This window comes from Macrobrachium rosenbergii, chromosome 1 (genome assembly GCF_040412425.1).
Source record: "Macrobrachium rosenbergii isolate ZJJX-2024 chromosome 1, ASM4041242v1, whole genome shotgun sequence".
Taxonomy (NCBI): domain Eukaryota; kingdom Metazoa; phylum Arthropoda; class Malacostraca; order Decapoda; family Palaemonidae; genus Macrobrachium; species Macrobrachium rosenbergii.
Genome location: NC_089741.1, coordinates 46,698,832 through 46,724,357, shown reverse-complemented (window position 1 = coordinate 46,724,357; position 25,526 = coordinate 46,698,832). Strand labels below are relative to the sequence as shown.

The 25,526-nt window shown below is 37.1% G+C and overlaps 1 protein-coding gene across 14 annotated transcripts in view; it reads right to left on the bottom strand.

Annotated features, from left to right (window-relative positions):
• ced-6 (PTB domain-containing adapter protein ced-6) overlaps positions 1 to 25,526 on the bottom strand; it is a 187,384-nt gene that overhangs the window by 89,116 nt on the left and 72,742 nt on the right. For 8 of the 14 annotated variants that reach the window (XM_067093686.1, XM_067094065.1, XM_067094254.1 and 5 more), the window contains one exon: positions 21,482 to 21,528. The exons of the other annotated variants lie outside the window; for them this stretch is intronic. In XM_067093686.1, coding sequence (XP_066949787.1) covers positions 21,482 to 21,486 — 5 coding nt within the window. In that variant the 5' untranslated portion in view covers positions 21,487 to 21,528. The remainder of the gene's footprint in view (positions 1 to 21,481; positions 21,529 to 25,526) is intronic. 14 annotated transcript variants of the gene reach the window in all.

Here is a 25,526-nt window from a genome sequence, read left to right as displayed (position 1 = left end):
TTCGCCTTATGAACAGCCGACGGCTAGGACTTATAAGTACCGTCGGCCGTGTCTCCGGCTTATTGGCAGCCCGGGTTTATTGGGTCTGCCGGAGTGAGCACGATGATATGGGCTGCAGCTGGCCACACCATTACATGTCTAGGGTCTCCGGCTCTTCATCTCGATTATGATAATGATGGTGATGATGATGATTACTGTTCAGTTTCACGATATCTTTACTATGTGTGCGGGCGTTCCTCTATCTTGGCTGTTAGCTGGCGTTATTATTATTATTATTATTATTATTATTATTATTATAAAACAACTCATAGCGGAATGTCATGTCGATTGTGTAGTCTGTCTGTATAACCTAATCAAAGTCTTCACGCCATCAGTTTTCATTTTGGGAAAATATTACTCGGTTCCCGACATTACTATCGCGGTCTCTTTAGTGTCACCACATTAATGGTTAGCAAAGACTCATGCGTGAATCGTGAGTCATTCATCACTATCACGTTTTTCACTATAGAAATGGTTCCATTCTTTCTCGGCGCTGTTTTTTGTCATTGTTTTCTCATTATTCTGCCAGTGTGTTGTCATTACACATATATATCATCCGGGCAGATAAAATGGGCTTACACTTTTATTCTACAGCACGAGAATACCATTTCGAGAAACTACATCATTTTGAGAAACATCACACGTTACTGTAGCTTTGTTTACGTATTCTGTAAAGTGGACTGTAACCAATCGCAACAACATCTGACGCGTCGTGGCTAAAGTGAGTGTTGTTGTTATTGATTTTTGTGTTTCTTAAAGTTAGCCAAACGTATTTATTCTTACTGACACAGCAAACGTAAATGGAAATAAGTAAATAAATGGTAGTTGAAAGTAAAGTAGCCGATGACAGTAACAGGATAACTTATTGCCGAGGACATGAATCACAGGCCACGCTGTAGTGTAGCCTATTATTATTATTATTATTATTATTATTATTATTATTATTATTATGAACGAACATCGCCACAGAAAAAGTGGTCTTGGAAGCCAGACATAACCTTGGTGAAATTTAATGTACAAAAAAAATTTTAGATATTTTCTTCTCATGTTCACACAATCAATTCACGTACAAATACGTGTACTAGCACTAATGGCGGTTCTCACGTTACTTCCCAGCGTTCATCTTCTATTACACGCAACTCGATTTCTCGTCATCGTCGTCATCATCATCATCATCATCATCATCATCATCAAAAAGTACCAAAAAAAAAAAAAGCGACTAACGTTCTCCAAATTGCACTGCATTGCGTGCGCATGGTAATGTCTCTTGCAACCAGCAGCGTTTCTCAACATTCATCTTCCCACCACGTTCTGCAACTCCCATTTGTCTCTCACTGTCATCATCACCATTGACGAACGCACCGTGGGAATGAATATATGCCTGTCGATTCAGTCATCACCACAACGTGAGATTTGGTGATGGTGATGACAAGCCACTTCTCGAATCCATTATCAAAATCACCACGTCCAAAGCTTATGAGGCAGATCTTCGTCGTTCGTGAAAACATACTTTATGTATATATGTATGTATAAGTACACACACATATACACACATGTATATATGTAAATAAGTAAGTTTGTATGTATGAATGTTTGCACGTATTGTCCTCTGGTCACATTAAATACAGCCGCCCTTCAAATAAAAAAAAAAATAATTTATCCCATTTTATACTTGTCAAATGTCTGTCATACATTCTATCAAAACAAGCAAAAGAAAACACAAAATAAATTCATACCGATACCTATGCAGCCAGTCGATTTTGCTTTACCAATATAAAGAAAAAAAACCTACAGACAATCTCGCCTCTTTTAGCCAATCAAAAAGAGTTCATCTGTCAACCAATGAGAACGTCTCAAAATCTGTCTACCAATAAGAACGTCTCAAAATCTGTCTACCAATGGGAACGCCTCAAAATCTGTCGACCAATGCGAACGTCTCAATCAGTCAACCAATGAGAACACCTCAAAATCTGTCGAACAATGGGAACGTCTCAGAATCTGTCGAACAATTTGAACGTTTCAAAATCTGTCGACCAATTGGAACGTCTCAATCTGTCAACCAACCGGAACGCCTCAAAATCTGTCGACCAAAGCAAACGTCTCAATCAGTCGACCAGTGAGAACACCTCGAAATCTGTCGAAAAAGTAAAAAAAAAAAAATCTGTAGATGAATGGGAACGTCTCAAAATCCTTTGACCAATGTGAACATCTCAAAATCTGTCGGACCATGGGAATGTCTCGAGATCTGTCGACCAATGGAAACGTCTCGAGATCTGCAGCCCAATGAGAACGTCCCAAAATCATGCCGATACCAAAGAAAGGCCAAAACTGAAATGCCACACACATGAAATGTCATCAAACTTAATTGGACGAATCGTTCCCACTGAAGTAATACTTATGAGATATGACACTTAAGAAGCAGTTTTGTTAAAAGGCAGTGGCCACGGTACGTTACTCTGGGATGGTGTTAATTTGGTAACTGACGCAATAGTGTACGGAGACTTATGACATTTAACGAAAAAAAAAAAATTAATTACATTTCGGCTGCCATATCGCCTTTCTGTTACGACGTAAACGAAGGAAGAAATACTTCAATCTGATGCTGACTGCTATTATTATTATTATTATTATTATTATTATTATTATTATTATTATTATTATTATTATTATTATTAAGTTTCATGTAAGAAACAATACGCCATTAACTAGCTAAAGCAGCTTTTAACAGATTAGATCGGCGTTAGTTACCCTAGTAGTTGTAACGCCAAATGACCTGCAATGAATCAGTTTACAAAAAACATAAAATCAACGCCATAGGAAGATCAAATAAAATATGTAAGAAAAGATATCTATACAAACAGTACTTGTTTAATAACTTAAGAGCGTCATTGTTAATTCACCGACTTCCACACACTTGCGTCACAATACTCACAGACATCCAAGCCGGAAATATGTTGTTAGATGTAAGGAAAAAAAAAAAAAAACTACAGTACATCAATCATCCAGAACACTGGCCCGGGGAGACAGTTCCATTATCCTGCAATGGAAGGAATGAAAGAATCTCCCCCTAATATTTAGGTTACAAATGTATTCCACCATTAGAGTGGTAGGCGCACTGAATCCTAAGATCCAACTACTCAACAGTCACTGACTACATGATGTCTTTATGTAGCAAAGAACGGATAAACGGGACTGACAGCTACAGCGATATTTCATGACTTTAGGTTAGTTTCAATTCTTCTAGTTCATGATTAAGTTCTGCGCTTGACTATAATAGAACAGAATATATAATTTTGGCCAAAGGCCAAGCGCTGGGACCTATGAGGTCATTCAGTGCTGAAACTGAAACTGACAGTAAAAAGGTTTGAAAGGTGCAACAGGAGGAAAACCTCGCAGTTGCACTATGAAACAATATTGTTATGAGAGGGTGGCAAGTAAGATGGAAGAGACTATGAACGGAGGTACAGTAAAAGGATTGAAAAGGTTGCATCTAAGAGCCGAAGGGACGCTGCAAAGAACCTTAAGTAATGTCTGCAGTGCACCGCATGAGGTGCACTGACGGCCCTGTGGTGACTTAACTATAATGACCGTTCTTTTAAAAGTGGTTGGTGTATCGTCATGTAAGAATTCTGTTATGGCTCAGAAATAAACTTCCCTCAAAGACATGGTTTATGGCTTAGGTTAGTCTATATAAAGAACCCATGTTCTAAAAATGGCTTGGCTAGCGGCCCAAGTCCTTTAAAACTGTTTCTGATAAACAAACTTTCTCATTTCTGTAGAAAGATACTTGTATTAAGAATGCTTCTTGTACTGATCCCAATCAGTATCTAAATAACGGTCCGTGCCACACAACAAGTTCTCAATACAATGTTTCATACCTTCGAATTTTAAAGAGTGTCCTGAAATGAATCGGTTTTCAAAAAAAAAAAAAAAAAAAAAAAAACGTATTTTGCCGATAAAGGGTTCACCTAAGGAATAGACTACAGATGATGTACCATTATTTGAAATTAATTTTAATGTTAATGGAAATAATTTTAAAAAAGAAAATTTCAATCGTTTCAACATAAATAAATCACGGCAGAAGAAACATTGCCATCGCTTCCGAGTAACTCGTATCTTTAAACCGTTCTACTGTGACATTTAGACAAGTAACTTTCAGGAATTCTCTCTCTCTCTCTCTCTCTCTCTCTCTCTATACATATGACTTACGTAACCTATCAGACAAGAAATTAATCCTTGCTTTTTGCATAACTCAAATCTCCCATGTCATCATCATCTTCATTTTCTCACTCACATACTTTAGACAAAATACTCCCATGGATCAGACATAATTTCTCTCTCTCTCTCTCTCTCTCTCTCTCTCCCCTAAACATGCAAACATAATAAATAACGTAATGTAAATTTTAACTTTTCAAGTTACAAATTGAAAACTAATCTCTCTCTCTCTCTCTCTCAGCTAATCCGGCTTACATAAGCAATTACGAAATGTAAATTTCAACTTTTCAATTAACACACTGAATACTAATCTCTCTCTCTCTCTCTCTCTCTCTCTCTCTCTCTCTCTCTCTCTCTCTCTCTCTCTCTCTCTCTCATGCTTTATTCTTGCTTCTAAATTTTGTTGGTAAGAAAGATTTTGAAGGCCATTTGTCATCATTGCTTATATATACTTATTTTCTTAAATTTTGTACTCTCTCTCTCTCTCTCTCTCTCTCTCTCTCTCTCTCTCTCTCTCTCTCTCTCTCTCTCTCTATGGATCACAGACACAACTACCACCAAGGTCGGTACCGGAATCTCTGCCCCCCGCCCTTCCCCCCCGCCCCCTACTTTCACATTCGGAAGCCAATCGCAAGAGAAGATCAGTCAGAAAGGACCAACAGCAGCATGTGACATAACATCCGCACAGGAGCATTGTCTTCCAATCAGCGAACGGCATGTCACGCCAGATAGCCCTTTCAATCAATCAGCCGGTGGATGGTATGCATCGTTACGTTACATATCGAAGGCTTCTGTAAACCAAGTGTTTTGATGAAGGTGATTTATGTATACTGACTCAGCCAGAGTTGATATTAAAACGAGAGAGAGAGAGAGAGAGAGAGAGAGAGAGAGAGAGAGAGAGAGAGAGAGAGAGAGAGAGAGAGAGAGAGAGGTAATTTATGTATATTGCCTCAGACAATTCATATTTAAAAACGAGAGAGAGAGAGAGAGAGAGAGAGAGAGAGAGAGAGAGAGAGAGAGAGAGAGAGAGAGAGAGAGAGAGAGAGAGAGAGAGAGAGGGGTTAACTTATGTATATTGCCTCAGACAGTTTATTTAAAACGAGAGAGAGAGAGAGAGAGAGAGAGAGAGAGAGAGAGAGAGTTAACTTATGTATATTGCCTCAGTTTATATTAAAAACGAGAGAGAGAGAGAGAGAGAGAGAGAAAACAGCACTGAAAGAATGGACTCACTTGGGAACGAGAAACAAAATCCTCAAAATCTCGAAAATATATATAAAAGCTCGGAAGGGCTACAAAAATAAATGAAAAATCTCTTACATCTAATAGAAAATAATAAAACGAATTCAGTTCAATGAAATTTCAAATATTGTTACCTCGCTCACAAAAGTACCAAACCCGGTTATCGGAAAACATAACGGACACAGAGAAATTAAATGAAACTAGGTTAATTTTATTATACATATAATCAAAGCCAAGGTTAAAATGGAAAATAAAAATTGAATAAAATGCAACGATATAAGTTTAATGTTTAAACTACTTCGATAAAGCAAACAATATTTAAAGAAATCGAAAGACATTTAAAATGGAAAAATGTTTCCAATATCATAAAAAACCACTGGAATAAAAAATAGAGAATTCTATCAAACAAAAACAAAAAAATTATAACCTTTTTCAAATTGTAAAACCCTGGAACCCAACAAGAGGACATTGGTTCAAATCTATCCCACATAAAAAAAAATAATGAGCAGGATAAGCCCTTGCCTTGTTAAAGTTATTGAAAACAAGATCAACGGGAACGGATAAAAACTGAACCCCCGTGATTGTTGCTGACTGATCGGATTCTGTAACCTGGCGTCAAAGCAACTAAGACCACAGTGGTAGTAGTTAGACTATGCCTCTAAATAGCTTATGAACCCAGAAAAAAAATAATAGGCAAGCGAAACTGAAAGCAGAAGATATTTATGCACCACGGTTCCTCTACTCAAGATGTCCCTCACACCAAGCGCGTCACATAAAAAGTGCTTCGTAATAAGATGAATATAATTGTACGACAACTTCTTCATCTCAGAGTCTCACCGGTACAATCCAGAAACAGAGGGTCAGGAGGAGAAGTGTTTAGTTATGAAATTGCACAGATTACTTTTACTACTACAACCACTACTTTTCATAATAATAATAATAATAATAATAATAATAATAATAATAATAATAATAATAATAATAATGGCTGTTTCTACGGCATTCAATTTGTGAAGAGTCTTCTCTATTCGTCTTACAATCTTCGAACGAACAGAGAAAACTTAATAATAATAATAATAATAACAATAATAATGGCTGCTTCTACGGCATTCAATATGTAAAGAGTCTTCTCTATTCGTCTTACAACCTTCGACGAACAGGGAAAACTCTAAACAAATTCAATCCCGTAGAAACAGCCATTATTTTCTATGCTACTGCCCTCAGAGAAGGTCTCCATAATAATAATAATAATAATAATAATAATAATAATAATAATAATAATAATAACCATTTATAGTGACCCTGAATAATCAGCTTTATCCACGCCAGACAAAACACTGGAGACAAAGAAGCACGCCTTGCAGACGTGGACACAGGCCCAAAACGCCGTTTCCTGATTGTCGTGAGGCCTCATGCACACGGGGCTGTCTAACGTAACCACTCCTAGAGAGAGAGAGAGAGAGAGAGAGAGAGAGAGAGAGAGAGAGAGAGAGAGAGAGAGAGAGAACGTAAAAACCAAACCACGCAGTCTCGACAATTAAACTTGTCCGGTCTACCTCGGGAGGACCAGCTCCGTAGCTCTCTCTCTCGTCCGGTGACGTCAGTCACTCGATGTGACATCACTGCATGATATGATGATGATGATGATCATTATGATGTAATATCTACAAATGACGGACAGAACGGTCGTGTATAATGGGGTATCGGTTACCTCTTGCGAAATGTTTCTTTTGAAAAGGACATCGTGATTTATTATTCGCGGACCTTGAGGTTTCGCGACACAGGGAAGAAGTACAACGTCCCAGGTAGGGATGGGGGGAGACAAGCTGAGGCCAACTGATAAGGGATATGATGCATTTTCCTTTCGTTGGGAATTTTACGCAATGAGATTGGAGTTTGCAGTGATGGCGTTACACGTTAGAAGTTTGAATATAATAATTTTAAAGCAACGTTGTCGCATATATAAATTTTATATATATATATATATATATATATATATATATATATATATATATATATATATATATATATATATATATATATATATATATATATATATGCATACATTTCATACATACATATATATATATATAGTATATATGTATATGGATATGTAAATAATTTATATTTTTTGTGCACGTTCGTTGAAGTATTAACATAAATATCTGGACGGCCATAATCACTATGTGCCTCAAGGTTGCGATCTAAATAATTCTAGAATACACTTTACCAAAGCATTACGCAGAAAACCAAATTTTAGCCAAAATGACCTGTAGTTAACTACAAGTAAAAAGTACAGTAAGGCAACTAACAGCTTAGACACACATACATACATACAACTAAGCACGAAATGTGAATAATAATAATAATAATAATAATAATAATAATAATAATAATAATAATAATAAGCTATTTGCACTATTTTATACATAAACCAAGCAAGCAGGGCTGACAGTATTCTAAACCACTTGCCTGATTGGAATCATAACAGCAAAAAAAAAAAAAAAGAAAAAAAATCCACTTCTAACATACATCTCGAGAGGGAAGAATTAAACCTGCGACTCATTAACCTAAATAAAAGTAAAGAAAAAAACATTCCCCACCTTCATTCGCATTACGGAACAACAGACCGCCATCCGCAATCATAAACCACCAAAAATCTTCGTGTTCGGATGACGCAAGGCTGCAGGAATTTTCTTCTTCTTCTTTTTTCTCTTTCTCCTCTTGCGGTTCGAGATCACGTGGTTGCATGCTGAGTGTTACGTTAAGTTGGGAACCAGCTTGCGGGATTTTAAACTGTATTAAACAAAGAGTTTTCGATAGTTTGGAGAGAGAGAGAGAGAGAGAGAGAGAGAGAGAGAGAGAGAGAGAGAGAGAGAGAGAGAGAGAGAGAGAGAGAGGCAGGCTTCAATATGGAACTAACTTTCATGAGATTAAAAGGCTTTTATGAGGAACTTAAAATTTCATGGAAGTAAGAACTTACAGTATCATGAGAGTAAGAGACTTTAATGTGGAACTTGAAGTTTCTTGAGAGTGAGAACTTGAAACTTGAGGTTTCGTGAGAGTGAGAGACTTTAACATGGAACCTAAACGTTTCAAAGTAAGAAAGTTTCATGAGAGTGAGAGACTTTAACACTGAACCTAAAAGTTTCAAGTGGGTAAGAAAGTTTCACGAGAGTGACAGACTTAAACATGGAAACTTAAAGTTTCATGAGAGTGATTGACTTCAACATGGAACTTAAAGTTTCATGACCGTAATAACTTGAAGTTTAATGAGAGTGGCAAACTTAAACAAGGAACTTGAAATTCCAGGGGAGTGAGAAACTTTAAAATGGAACTTAAAACTTTGATCATACTCTTCTCCCCTTTGGTGGCATGAAGCCAGGACGCTGTTAGCCTGCAGGTTCTCAGCAAGTCTCCAAGGATGAAGATGCCAGCCCCGTGCCCTTTCCTAACTCCCAGCTGACGCTAGCTTCCATTCACAGCTGGACCAAAATGAAGACCCCATTCGGAAATCGAATCACGAACCTAACGAACTCTAAAACCAATATAAATAATCCACATTCATCCCCTCAGCCTTGAAAATGTAGAACATGCAATTCCTTTTGTCAGTCACAAAAAATACCACGTGAAAATTATATGAATTGACTGTATAATGAATGCAAGTCCCAAAACATTTTATTGGAATGATAAGACCCGGTGAATTACAGGTCATTTGACCCCTCAGGGAAAACAAGTCAGAAGATAAATAATCAGGTACTAATGTTCTTAAGTATGATGGGATCAAGAGTAACTAAGAACAAATAAGAATCTTTCCCCAAGCACGTGCACGTATGTGTTTGTGTAGAATTCATCTGTCACGTATATGTATGTATGTATGTGTGTGCATGTGTGTATGTGTGTGTATGTATATATATATATATATATATATATATATATATATATATATATATATATATATATATATATATATATATAATATATATATATATATATAAATAATAGTATATATATATATATAAGTATATTATACATACACAAGCGCGCAAGCAAGCAAGTTTGGTTGTCCGTCAGGTACTCTACACAGCTACACACACACACACAACACCGTCGCAACATCAAAGGTCACCTGCTTTCTCGAAGTCGTTGACCTTTGCTGTTGTTACGCCAGTGTGATTTTATAATCAATCCATTATATATATGATTACGTGTTTGCCGACCACAATGATTCAGACTTTACAAACATGTGTTATATATATATATATATATATATATATATATATATATATATATATATATATATATATATATATATATATATATATATATATATATATATATATATATATATATATATATATATATATATATATATATAAATACATTTTTACACACACACATATGTATATATGTGTGTGTGTAAATACGTGGAAAACACATAACATCATTCACATTAAAGAAATACAACACCATATATTGGAATTCTTAAAGTGGTAACCTACCTATTTGAATAGTAAGAATGGAAAGAGATAAAAAGGACTCGGCAAAACTCATAAAGGATCTCAAGTCAATTATGAGAGAGAGAGAGAGAGAGAGAGAGAGGTCTCACCGATTTAACAAAAATAATCCCTTTATTCGCATACTAGTTCGTGATGGTATGTTCGACTGACCTCTACTAACCCTTCATTTGATCCTTCATGCCGAAATGACAAAAAAAAAAAAACAATATATATAATTGGACAAAATGCAAAAAAAAAAAAACATTTAACCAAAGGTAAACGACAATGAAAACTTTCAGTACCAAAACAATTTTGAAGACAATAAGGAATGAGAGAGAGAGAGAGAGAGAGAGAGAGAGAGAGAGAGAGAGAGAGAGAGAGAGAGAGAGAGAGAAGAGAGAGATATATAAATGTACAAGTGTAAGAAAAAGTTGTTTAACAGATGATGAAAATTGACCTTCAAAGCCTTCATTACCAGCAAAAATGACAAAGCCTTCATTACCAGCAAAAATGATAAAGCCTTCATTACCAGCAAAAATGATAAAGCCTTCATTACCAGCAAAAATTATAAGACAAGAGAGAGAGAGAGAGAGAGAGAGAGAGAGAGAGAGAGAGAGAGAGAGAGAGAGAGAGAGAGAGAGAGAGAATTTTAGAACTTAATTATTTCTGAGTGCGAAAGCACATAATCTCTTCTACACTTTACTGATATGTTAAAATGGACTCAAAAACAGGGGAACCAACCTTGAATTTTTCTCATAGGACGTTTCCTTCATCATCTGGACAAACAAAGCGAGTTTTCCTTCTAATCTGAACAAACAATTTTGGAAAGAAACTATTAGCATTAAAAAAAAATTACGATAATGTTACACATTTTCTATATCAAAAACACAAAATAAAGAGAAACTGGTTTTCCTATTAATCACTTGAATGAACACTGAAAAGATACCACACCACAGTGATGCCCAACTGGGGCATGCAGTACACAGTACTGACAAAATCTGTCATTTGGTAATCGATCAAAATCTGTCATTTTATTATCAATAACGTATTATTATTATTATTATTATTATTATTATTATTATTATTATTATTATTATTTAGCGGTGAGGAAAGTGCCCTCTCCTTACAGTTTAGACTTGAGCTGTTGCGCGACAGTTTTCGAATAGTGCTTATTCCGAAAACTGTCGCGCAACATTTCAAGTCTAAACTGTTAGAGAGGGCACTTTCCCCACCACTAAATAATAATAATAATAATAATAATAATAATAATAATAATAATAATAATAATAATAATATAAAGGAAACACTTATATATCACCAGCACATCAAACAACACCGAAATAACAATACTGATGGTAATGATAATGATATTGATGATGAGGCATCATTTCGTATCGTAGCCCTCTGACAGCACAAAAGCAAATGGGCTCCAAAGCTCTAGTACTGGCCAGTAATGTATGGCATTAACTATTCTCAAGTACCGCTCAGAACTGGCTGATTCTGGCAGACATCTGAGCAATTGTTTCACCATCGTGCCTCTGCATCTCTTCCAAGATATTGTGCGTTTCTCCACTTGTGCTGCGGATCCACAAATTATTCATTATGGTAACATGAACAGGGTATTGTGGTTATTACAATTACATGAGAGCGGCTGTATAGCTGAACTTGAAATTACAAGGAAAGATTATTCTGACTGGATGCCACACAGCAAGCACTGTCAAGGCAACCCAACTCTGCAAGCAGCAATTTTGGCTTGGACATTTGTAAAACAAGCTAAACCATTTCCAAAATTTTGGGTCATAATTCGCCCTCCAAAGATTTTATGTCCACAGACATTACATATAAAGCCAAGGCCAACTTCGAAAGTCAATATAATCATTTTTAGGACAATGTCTCAAGAACAACAGTGTAAATGCACTTTAGAATTAAGAGACACTGTTACCTGAAGGGAATAAGGCCTGCTGATTAAAATTTGCAACATGGTTTAGTTATGGCAATTACTGTCCTGTTACAGAAAATATACAGCTGTTTAGCAAACCTGTACTTAAAAACTCCAAATCTGGAAGAGTTGTTTACCACCTCTGGTACAAAAACCTCATATTTTAAACTGTGTTATAATCTTTGGATATTTACTCTTACTTGCAACAAACGATTACCCTGAAAATCCGGACTTTAAAAATGTTATGAATAAAGCTATCATTAAAAGTTCTGGTTCCAGGTTCAGACGCCTTAACTAGTTACAACAATTTAATGCTCTTGGACTCAAGTTATATTAAACCCATAAAATTCCTCCGGTAAGTTCAGAAAGATACCCAATTACTGAAGAACACTGACCTCTGAGCTCCAACAGGAAGAGTTAGAAGAGAGGGGCCCACTTCTAGACTGGGGACCCTGGCTTCCTCTGTAATCCTCTCAGTATTAGCTCTATCAAAGAGGGGCCCACTTCTAGACTGGGGACCCAGGGTTTTCTCTGTAATCCTCTCAGTATTAGCTCTGTCAAGTTTGATTTCATATAATTGATTTAATATCATACTGAAAATACACAGCAGCTCATACTTCCTGCACTGGATCCAGTGAACAGACGTCCAGAGGCCGTCGTCTGTTTGGGTGTCTTTGGTTCCAACTCAGCCTCAGTCTGTGGGTGGCTCCTGTGTCTTTACGTAATCTCAGGAAATAAGAGCAAGACTGAGTGTCTTTCTTCCAATATTAAACCAAATCGAAATCACGATCATGGGCACTCCTCAGGGGATTATGGAGGGTGCCTAGGAACCCCAAATGGGCAAGGGCCACTTCTAGTGCTTCCCAGGGACCAAGGAGACCCCAGTTCTACGGATCTCTTTCTGAGTTTAGCAAGAGGAAATCTTACTGTTTGGGAAAGCGATGACATCATTTAGGTCATTGTACCCTAAAGTGTTTAATCAGTTTTACAAAAAAAAAAAAAAAAAAAAAAAAAAAAACTAGTCTATCCTAAACGTCTAGAACCGCCGATGGAAATTTAAACTTTCTTTCAGGTTCCTAGTCTTTTGAGCAGCATATATTGGCTAATTTGGGTGGTTTACATTTGCGAACAAAACTATATTCCACCCGCAAGCATTCCTTACAATTACATATTGGCAAAATACATAAATTTCACTCCGTTTATTGAAATACAGGTTACCCTCCCCGTCTCTGTAAGCCCCCTTTTTAGCCGACGTGCAGGTGGAAGTGGGATCTCAAGACAGGAAAAGTCCGTTTATCATGCAAAACAAGCATTAAGACATGTAACAGCCTTTAAGAACTGACGGTGATCACGTTGCGCATCCTGTTGCTTTTTTGAAGTGTTCCATCACGTACTGATTTTTTCCTCTTTTACTTCATACTTCCGCCGCTGTTTCAAGATTTCGCACTTTGTTGCTTGAACTCTGTTGCTTGAAATTGCAGGACAATGTCCAAAAACACAAAACTACACGGATGGTCTGAATAACATTCATCATTGCAATGACCACATGACTCCGGGGAGTTTGTAGTATGACTTGATTCAGCAGAAGTTGGTTTCTGCAAAGACCTCACATGGATTCAGCAGGAGTTGGTCTCTTGTAAAGACCCCACATGGGTTCAGCAGGAGTTGGTTTCTGTAAAGACCTCACACGGATTCAGCAGAAGTTGAGTTTCTGTAAAGATCCCACATGGGTTCAGCAGAAGTTGGCTTCTGTAAAGACCTCACATGAGTTCAGCAGAAGTTGGGTTTCTGTAAAGACCCCACATGGGTTCAGAAGAGTTGGGTTTCTGCCAAGACCCCAGATGGGTTCAGCAGACGTTGGCTTCTGTAAAGACCTCACATGAGTTCAGCAGAAGTTGGGTTTCTGTAAAGACCCCACATGGGTTCAGAAGAGTTGGGTTTCTGCCAAGACCCCAGATGGGTTCAGCAGAAGTTGGCTTCTGTAAAGACCTCACATGAGTTCAGCAGAAGTTGGGTTTCTGTAAAGACCCCACATGGGTTCAGAAGAGTTGGGTTCCTGCCAAGACCCCAGATGGGTTCAGCAGAAATTGGGTTCCTGCCAAGACCTCACATGGATTCAGCAGAAGTTGGGTTTCTGTAAAGACCCCACACAGCAAATTGTGGAAGGGCTAATTAAAAATGAGCGCAACTGTGCGCAGTTGTAACTTTTTAATTCCCAAAATTCAAGCAAATGCAATGGACCCCTAACACTTCTCCCGCTTAATTGATTGATTACGTCTATTAAAACTGGCGTTACAACATCTAGATTACTGACGCCGTAATAAGTCTAAACAGAAAACTAACAATATATAAGTTTAAAAAGAATTTCATATAAAAAATATCTAAAAATGTGTTTATATAATCCCGATTAAATCTTCTGCAACACAACAAACCTTAAAGAGGCGCATCACAGTGAAAGCTCCTGCTCACACCGTCCTCGGCAAACGTAACGCGATCGGTGTAATTTCACAATTTAAACCCCCTCCCCCCTTCCCCCCCTCCCCAAAATCACCACTTACCGGATTTCGAAAAGGCCAGTAGCTCCGAAAGGGAATTACCATAAAAAACGAAAGTGGTCGGGAAGGTGGAAGCCATGACCAATAAAAAAAAAAAAAAACACACACACAAAACAGAAGGCGAGGCAGCCGTAATTGTCGATTGCATAACACGAGTCAACAACTTTTCATTACACTTAATTCCCCCTTCCCCTACTCGGCTCCCCACAGTGTTCCCCCCACCCCCTCCCCTCCCTCCTCCCTCAGAAAATCCTCATTTTCCCCACGAGACTACATTACATTAATTCAAGATTTGAAAGAGACTGAAAGAGCCAGACACGTGTGGATACTGTCATTATAAATTATGTATTTGTTATTGACACAACGTCAGATCTGAACTTGAACAGAGACTCTGATCTTTTACCGCAAAGGATGTGGATAATGAGAGAGAGAGAGAGAGAGAGAGAGAGAGAGAGAGAGAGAACTTCCTAAGACATACAAAAAACTATTTCTTATAGCTCAGACTGAGTATATGCCAGAATTCTCAATCACTAAAAAGGAAACCCACCAAGTAAAATGTTGCAAGCATTATAGAAATAAATATCTACTCTCTCTCTCTCTCTCTCTCTCTCTCTCTCTCTCTCTCTCTCTCTCTCTCTCTCTCCACCGAATAAACTGTTGAAAGACGATCAAGCAAAAAAATCCGTAAACGCAAGTTAAGGCAAGCACTTTTCGAGTCTCTCTCTCTCTCTCTCTCTCTCTCTCTCTCTCTCTCTCTCTCTCTCTCTCTCTCTCTCTCTTACACACACACACACACGCACACACACAAATCCGAATAAACTGTTGAACGTCAAATCAGTCAAAAATCTCGACATGCAAGTTTTGGCAAATTATCTTCAAGTCTCTCTCTCTCTCTCTCTCTCTCTCATTATCCACGTTGTAATACCTTAATCATGCTAACAAAACACTATCAAACACAACAACCGCAAACAAAGTATTATAATATCAACTTAGGCGAGGCCTCCGGGCCTCACAATTACCACGGACTCCACTCTTATGAAAACACAAAATAGGTCAAAGTTCACCGGGTACTCATTTTACGGCAATGACTCGACAAGACCAGACGATCGTTAGTATCGGAGAACAGCGAACATAATTATGTCCTGCTGAACATGTTCGATTGGTCACGATCGAAGATTTTTATTTTTTACCAGACCTGAAATTTCCTTTTAGAAATACGTTTATTATTATTATTATTATTATTATTATTATTATTATTATTATTATTATTATTATTATTTTATTGCGAATGTTTTATACACCAAGTGCCCAAGGGACGGATCTAAAATAATAAATATGAGATACAACAAATAACAGGCATGCCGTGTTAAATAACATTAAATCAATTTAAGTTATAAACAAATATCACAGGATATTTGTTCTATAACAAATCCTTAAAAAAAAGACGAATAAAAAATAAATAAAAATTGGCGCCAAAAAACTTATGAACAAATATTGCACCAAACATAACTGAAAAAAGCTACTTCAAAACACTTAAACAACCACAAAGCGAGCAAAAAAAAAAAAAACAATAGCCTCACACAATCGGAGTAGCATTCCATTCGTGACGGAGGACAGGGATTGAGAAGCAAGGAAGCTAGGGGGGGAGGTGTTTTGAAACCCGGCTTTGGGAAACGAGGCACTGAAGAACCTAAAGACACAAGGGTAGGGGGTGGGGTGGGGGTGGGGAAAGAAGATGCCCAATCAAGATTAGGAGGCGACCCCATGATGTCAGCAGGATCCTGAGCAGAGGTCAAGCCAAGGAGGCAAAATTTCAACAACAATTCCCTTCCCCTGATTCAAGGTGACCGATGTACCCGACATGATTCAATGCACACATATCAAACGAGTCCTCTCTCATACACACAATAAGTTAATTATATATATATATATATATATATATATATATATATATATATATAATATAATATACAAATAGATACATAGACAGATAGATGGATAGATAGAGATATAAAATATTAAATGTCCTCAACTTTTATATATTTATGTATCTTTCCTACAGGTAATCCAGTCCTGAAGATATTGCCACTGGGTGAAGGAACATAGGCACACATATATATACTATATATTATACATATTATATATATATATATATATATATATATATATATATATATATATATATATATATATATATATATATATATAACGTATGTTACCCATAACAGCGCATTATTTTCCTACAGTAACTGCATGCGAGGAATTTCAACTGAACGACTGGACCATAAAACGCAATCCGGAATAACAACGCAGTAACTAACCGAAAACGACTTTCCAATGTTCATTACCAAAGCAGGCCAGGGAATCCAAACGCAGCCGCTTTCATCCCCAGAATCTGAATATCGTTCGAGACTAATCGACGAAAACACGGATTCTGAGAACCAACCTTCGCAAGCGTCACGAGCAACGAGCTTTTATTAGGAATTCCAACCCGGACAAGTAAATATTTCCTACCCCCGATGATGAGGCGGACTTCGGAGAAAGGATGGTGGGTGGATGGGTGGGTTGTCGGGTGGGTGGATGGGTGGGTTGTCGGGTGGGTGGGTGGGGTGCGATGTTTATATTTAGCTCCAAAGTGAACTCAAGGTCATATGCCTCGCATGGAATGAGTTGGCGTTCTAGGAATGAAGCCTATGAAACGCTTCCTTCTACAGATAAAACTTGTCGCTGTGCTGGTATAAGCGAATTTCAAAAGGTCTTTTGTTTGCGTGTTATATGTTTATGTTTATATATATATATATATATATATATATATATATATATATATATATATATATATATATATATATATATACATACACATACGTGCATACATACATACACAAAACACACATATATACACATATATACACATACATATAATACACACAAAATCTTTACTGTTTGCATATATATATATATATACATATATATATTTATATATATACACACACACACTGTGTGTGTACATATCGATAGATTGATTGAGACAGACAGAGGAGGAAAACACGTCTAACATCATAATGATTGCATGCATGATAATCGTCTATTCAGCAGAAGAAACACTTCCTAGGAAATTCCCTGGGGAACAAGTTTAGGAAAGAAGAAAATTGGATTGACCTTGAACATCCTGTTACCGTGGATAAGTAAAATTACTTTTTTTTTAATTATAGGAAAGCAGCCAACCTGTACACTCTATCACGGGCAACAACTTCCAAAGTGCGGCGCTAAGGAATCTTGCAGCAGGCGGAGCAGTTTTAGGCAAAAGAGGAAGACTTGTCCAAAACCTGTACCTATTAAAACTCCAATCCTTCGTCGGACAACGAACCTACGTATTGAAAACTTCGAACCTGTTTTAAAGAGATTATATCATTCATGCTGCTGATCTTATCTTAATAACTGTGTATTTCGATCCAATTAATAACCTTCTCTCTGCGTCAGTACTATCAGCTAGCCTTGTTTGCATATTCAAGGAATACTGCTCTAATACCTGAGATACTCTTTTCATAATCCATCTACACCAAAGGACTTCTCAAAAGTTGTTTGGTCAGTGACCATGTACTCATGACACCAGCCACCCTCTCTCTCTCTCTCTCTCTCTCTCTCTCTCTCTCTCTCTCTCTCTCTCTCTCTCTCTGCAGGTACATTTTTGGTCAATATCTCAATGAGCTTGGAGAGGCGTCCCTCCTTTCCTCCAGTGGTAATATAAGAAGGTAATTAATAAATCATATTCACAATCACTGAGGGAAGGTCAGTCATCTTTTGTTTGGCCAGTTGACAGAATTTTTCCCATCACAGATTTCTTCTACCGCTTCTGTTCTCTGGTACTTTTACTTTAATAATCCCTCTCTCTCTCTCTCTCTCTCTCTCTCTCTCTCTCTCTCTCTCTCTCTCTCTCTCTCTCTCTCTACAATGTAAAGCAGTCCTATAAGGTCTTGCAGGGCTGTTCTTTCTTACACTTTTCTGAACGGAGGAAGATTTGCCACACTGCAGAATTCGCTATTACTCTTGCAAGTTAAATTCCATCGCTAAACTTGACTAGCTACACTTCCAGTTGAACGAGACCTATAAGAACGAGGGGAAACAACAAAAAATTTTAACTGTATAAAAATAAACGAGGGCTCAGACAAAAACGCACTAATTTTGAACTAAACTAAAGGACTTTACTGATTATCAACTCAGTAAACTAACATTTTGCTATGTGGCGGACACAGACCTACAAACATTTCAGTACAGGTGATCGGCGTCAGTGACCTTGACAGTTGTCAGGTGAGATAATTTGCAGTCAATCAACCATCAAAGGCGACGGATGAATTATTATTATTATTATTATTATTATTATTATTATTATTATTATTATTATTATTATTGACCTTGACGCTATCAAGGTGAGATAATTTGCAGTTAATCAACCATCACGGGCGACAGATGATTATTATTATTATTATTATTATTATTATTATTATTATTATTATTATTGACCTTGACAGCTGTCAGGTGAGATAATTTACAGTCAATCAACCATCAGGGGTGACGGATGAGTTATTATTATTATAATTATTATTATTACTCAAAAGACAAACCCCTTTTCATATGGAAGAAGCCTACTGAGGCCACTGACTTTGAAGTCAAGCTTCCAGAGAACATAGTGTTAATTTGAGAGAAGTTACAAAAGATATTACGAAATACAGAAAAGATATCACTTATTACAAAAGAAAAAAAGAAAGATGAATAAATCAATTAATAAATAAAAAAATATAAATAAATTAGTAAAATACAAGGTGACTTGTTTTTAAGCAGTAATTCGCCTTTAACTAATAAATATACTCGCTGTTATTCACCTCGATCAACTGCTATCTACCAAAAAGTGGCTTCTTTGTCTTTGATATCAGAAATCAAGATCCTTTTCAGTCCAGTATTTAAAGGGGGAGGGGGCTGTCAATGGTACGTTATAAATTCCCATACAGATTCCAATCCTTACCTTGATTACGCTCCATAAATCAGACAAAGACTTTGGTCAGACAAAGGCCCTTACTTGCTATGTAACGTCCATGAACTGTTACCTAAGCAAAAGACAAGATGAATCTCTCTCTCTCTCTCTCTCTCTCTCTCTCTCTCTCTCTCTCTCTCTCTCTCTCTCTCTCTCAAGTCATTATAACGGTAAGACACGAAGGCCATTTGACAAGAGAAAACACTAAACTACAAAGAGATGATAACGAGCATAAACGCCCTCTCTTCCCCTCTCTCTCTCTTTCTCTCTCTCACGCGCACGCATATATCCGCCCTTCCCTCGATTCCCTCCACTGGAGCCTATTCCAAGTGGAAATGGAGGGGAGGAGGAGGAGGATTAGGAGGAGGAGTAGGAGGAGGAGGAGGGGAGGAGGGAGGAGGAGAGGCAAGCGAGGAACAGGGCAAGGTCACCTACCAACCAACTGCAAGGCTCGGAGTGGCAACGGGAGAAGCAGGATTTGGCCACAGAGACACTCTCGACCAACCTTTTTTCGCACATGCGCGTTGATGTCAGTGGGGATGTCGGTTAAACTCTCTCTCTCTCTCTCTCTCTCTCTCTCTCTCTCTCTCTCTCAGAAACTGGGAAGATATTGGCCTCATCTATGTTCCCTCTGGAATAATTACGAGGATCTCTCTTTAAGATTTTGGGATGAAGCTGGCCTTATCTTTGTTCCCTCTGGAATAATTACGAGGAATAAGAATAGAATATAGAATTTAAGCCCAAGGCCAAGCACTGGGACCTATGAGGTCATTCAGCTCTGAAATGGAAACTGACAGTAAAAGGTTTGAAAGGTGTAACAGGAGGAAAACCTCGCAGTTGCACTAAGAATCAATTGTTGGGAGAGGGTGGAAAGTAAGATGGAAGAAAGAGAATATGAGAGGAGGTACAGTAAAGGGAACGAAAGGGGGTTGCAGCTAGGGGCCGAAGGCACGCTGCAAAGAACGGATAAGCACAAGTGCATCTTGCACTTCCTTCCTAGTTACCGTGTGCTGAACATGCTGCTTAACTTTGCTGATCGAATCAAAGACCATCATTAAACATATAATGGTTATTCAGAGAAGCAATGTGAGAACAAAACCTTCTTTAAACAACGGCCAATAAAAACAAAACCTTGGCAAACTGTCATCACTATGGTCACCACAGGGCAAATCACTCAAACCGTTTCTTTCAGCGTTGAAAGGAAAACTGAGAGAAAAGGGTTACAAAGACGTAACAGGAGGAAAACCTCACAGCTGCACATGAAACACTTTTTAGAGAAGGGCGGAAAGTAAGATGGAGGAAAGACTATGAAAGGAGGTACAGTGAAAGGAATGAAAGGGGTTGCAGCTAGGGGCCGAAGGAACGCTGCAGAGATCCTTAAGTAATGCCTACAGTGCACCGCGTGTGAGGTGAACTGACCGCACTACGGGAACAAGCAGACGCAGGCACACCTACTCAAATCGAACCCAGTTACTGCAAGAACACCAAAGTCTTCAGTCAAAAGTAACGCCCAGTATTTTTAATCAGTAAGCCCCGTTTCTCTTCATGCCTCTTCAAACCTCTTACCGCCGAGGGAAATGAAGGAGAGGCACATATATTACCTAGCAACATCTTAAGATCTTAGCAATTTGTGCAGAAATATAAAATAAAAAATCAAATTTCAAAACTTGCCATTTTAGCACTTTGTGGGGAAAAAATCGTTTCTCAGCATCTTGTGACACGGCCAACCCATCTACAAAAAAAAATCCATAAAAAAAAACTGTATTTTTCTTTTTCAATTTCTGTGAACATGCAAGGAAACAAACAAATCGATAAACCAGTGTCAAAGACAGTCGACACCACGCAATTAATACCTGAAAGGCAACGGCAAAATATTTTGTTAGTCATTTCAACAAACAAGGAATCGTTTGTTTAGGCACAAAACTAATCTTAAATTACGAAAAGAAAAATTTGAATTATCTCTTACCCCATGATTCAGCTGGCTTGGAGGAAAACGCTTAAACGCAAACACACCTGGAAATAAAAAAAAATGGGTAAAATTAATTCAGTGTTTGGCAATGAAATCCAAGTTTACATATACATATAAACACACAATATATATATATATATATATATATAATATATATATATATATATATATATATATATATATATATATATATATATATATATATATATATATATATAGAGAGAGAGAGAGAGAGAGAGAGAGAGAGAGAGAGAGAGAGAGACAGAGACAGAGACAGAGAGGTACAAACTCCCTCACAAACTTCTCCATTGAAATGTATCCACAAACTCTGTTGACACAACTACTAAAACAGTGATGCCTGGCGAATGTTTCATAAAAATTAAAAAAATAAAAGAAAGAGGTTATTCTCCACCTATCTTACCATAGACATACTTCTCATTTTCCATACAATAGAGGGCAAAATATCTAAAACCAGTTACTATATAGCAAAATTACCGCGAGTGAAGAGGCGGGCCAAAGTGCCGGGACTTTTGGGGGACACTGAACTTGGAAGTACCCAGAGGAGTAACAGTAGATCGAGGTTAAGGTTGTAAGCAATATTATTAGCAGGGAAACAAGATGGTGGAGAGCACAAGACCTTTGCCCTTAGACTAGATGGAGAGACTACACTTTCTACACTCCTAAAGATTTACGCGATACTAAACTTTGTGCGCCATCTGTACAGACAGTGATCAATGTCTAATATTAGTGCTGTTTGAAACAGAACTTATGCTTCTTGAAAACAATGCATAGAAGTTATAAATCTTTTATGGACTAGGCCACAAAAGGTTGCAAACTCTCTGACAGAACAAAACATTTTCTTTTCATAAAGTACCAACAAAAAGTGATTTTAAGAAAAATCCTTTAAATGAATGGCAAGCCTTCCAAGGTAGTACTCGTCATATATTACTTGAAAAAAATGAATTACATAGTTCAATTATATAATCCATACTGAAACGTGAAAAAAATTGAATTACATAACTATTCTTAGACATGAATTACTGATATATATAATTATAATGGAACATAACTGGTAAAACAAGGAAGAGAGAAGAATATGAATAAAATTTATAATAATGTTAAACATGAGAGGTAATTCTATATTTTCGTAGTAAAGAACATAATCTATCAGAAGTCTAAAAAAAGGTGGTTCGACCCACTATTAGAAGTGATACTCTGTTTTGTATGCGTCACAGCAAAACCTTAAAAAGGATATACATTATAATGCAAGCAGCATCTGTCTACAATATATATATATATATATATATATATATATATATATATATATATATATATATATATATATATATATATATATATATATATATCAGAGAGAAAAGCTTTATATATACAGTAAATTTCTTTTTGGAAAACACCAAAATCACTGCCATCTGCTAGTAGGATCTAACAGGTCAAATTAGAATTTGGGAAAAGTTCCAGTAACATCCAAACGAGTATTAACAGGCGAAGAGAGAGTATCTGAGCATGGCACAGATGATGAGACATAAATCAAGGGAACATTTCAGTCTAATACTGTTAAAAATTTACATTAATAACAAGATTGTAAACGTCATTAAAATCATAAGAAATGGCGGGGGCCTACAAAAATAATCATTTTAAAAACCGCATGCTTACAATGTAAATAAAACAGTCATCAATTTTACCGGAAAAAAACTTAATATGGAAAGCAATACACATATAATCTGAACCGGAAACACCAAATAATAATAATATGCAAAAATAGAGCTCACTGTAGGAAAACAAAAAATTTAACGAAAACATTCTGCAGGACAAAATGAAGAAAAACTACGCTTACAATAAAGCAAAAATGAAGAAAACTACTTAGAATAAAAATATAGACAAAATTACTAAATATGGAAAGCAATAAAAATATCACTAGAACCGGAAATACAACATAAAAATACGCAAAAACAAAGCTCATAATACTGGAACCAAAATAAAACGAAAACACATGGGCAAAATTGAAGAAAAACTACAATCTCAAAAAAATAAAGACAAAATTATGAAGAAAGATTTAATGATAAAAAAAGATTAAACCAAAGACGACATCAAGAAAGATTTATCCAAAGACATCACAAACTGTATCGGAGCAGAGAGAGAGAGAGAGAGAGAGAGAGAGAGAGAGAGAGAGAGAGAGAGAGAGAGAGAGAGAGAGAGAGAGGTATAAAGCCAGACGTCACAGCATCGGATTTCCAATAACGAACATATGAGATGATATCGAGTTCCTTCACACTTCTACTTTCACATACTTTGATTGATTCTCTCTCTCCCTCTCTCTCTCTCTGATAACTGGTACCTCTTATGTGCGGTAACAATCACACTTGACGACATTCTCAAGACATTAAATTCGCGCATGACGATTCCTCTCTCTCTCTCTCTCTCTCTCTCTCTCTCTCACTCTCTCTCTCTCTCTCTCTCTCTCTCTCTCTCTCGTATAGTCAGTCGTACCGTACGTCAAATTAACATTCCTTACCATAACAATTTCATTAGGCAACATTACCACGATAAAATTCTCTCTCTCTCTCTCTCTCTGATAACTGGTACTTCTTATGTAGGGTAACAATGAAACTAAATGATATTCCCAAGATATGAAGTTCGCGCATCACGATTTCTCTCTCTCTCTCTCTCTCTCTCTCTCTCTCTCTCTCTCTCTCTCTCTATAATCAATCAGTCGTACCGTACGCCAAATTCACCTTCCTTACCATAACAATTCCACCTGGCAACATACTACGATAAAGTTCTCTCTCCCTCTCTCTGATAACTGGTACTTCTTATGTAGGGTAACAATCAAACTAAATGATATTCCCAAGATACTAATTTCGCGCATCACGATTCCTCTCTCTCTCTCTCTTATAAACAGTTGTACCTACGTCCAATTCACCTTCTTTACTATAACAATTCAACCTGGCAACATTACCACGATAAAATTCTCTCTCTCTCTCTCTCTCTCTCTCTCTCTCTCTCTCTCTCTCTAATCTCTCTAAGCACTCTAATAATCACACTATAATATATTACCATTGCAATAAGTTCGATAATTAGTACCTTCCAATTCACCTTCTTTACTATAACAATAATCAACACTAAAATTCTCTCTCTCTCTCTCTCTCCGATAATTAGTACCTTTTAAGCACGGTAATAATCACACTATAATATATTACCATTGCAATAAGTTCGCACATTACGATTCTCTCTCTCTCTCTCTCTCTCTCTCTCTCTCTCTCTCTCTCTCTCTCTCTCTCTCTCTCTCTTTCTTATAATCAGTCGTACCTACGTCCAATTCACCTTCTTTACCATAACAATTCCACCTTGCAACATTACCACGATAAAATTCTCTCTCTCTCTCTCTCTCTCTCTCTCTCTCTCTCTCTCTCTCTCTCTCTCTCTCTCTCTCTCTCTGATAATTAGTATCTTTTAAGTACGGTAATAACCACACTATATTACCATGATAATAAGTTAACACATCACGATTTTCTCTCTCTCTCTCTCTCTCTCTCTCTCTCTCTCTCTCTCTCTCTCTCTCTCTCTCTCTGTACCTACGTCCAATTCACCTTCTTTACCATAATTCCACCTTGCAACATTAACACGATAAAATTCTCTCTCTCTCTCTCTTTTATAATCACTCGTACCTACGTCCAATTCACCTTCTTTACCATAATTCCACCTTGCAACATTAACACGATAAAATTCTCTCTCTCTCTCTCTCTCTCTCTCTCTCTCTCTCTCTCTCTCTCTCTCTAATCTCTTTTATGTACTCTAATAATCACACTATAATATATTACCATGGTAATAAGTTCGCACGTCACGATTCTCTCTCTCTCTCTCTCTCTCTCTCTCTCTCTCTCTCTCTCTCAGGTGAGCGTGTGTAAGAGAGACTTTACTAATATCAGCCAAAATGACTCGCGCATCAACCATTTACTTCAGTTCACCACAACCAATTTTGTATAAAATCGTCAAAAGTCGAATAATGGCGAAGACTTTCACA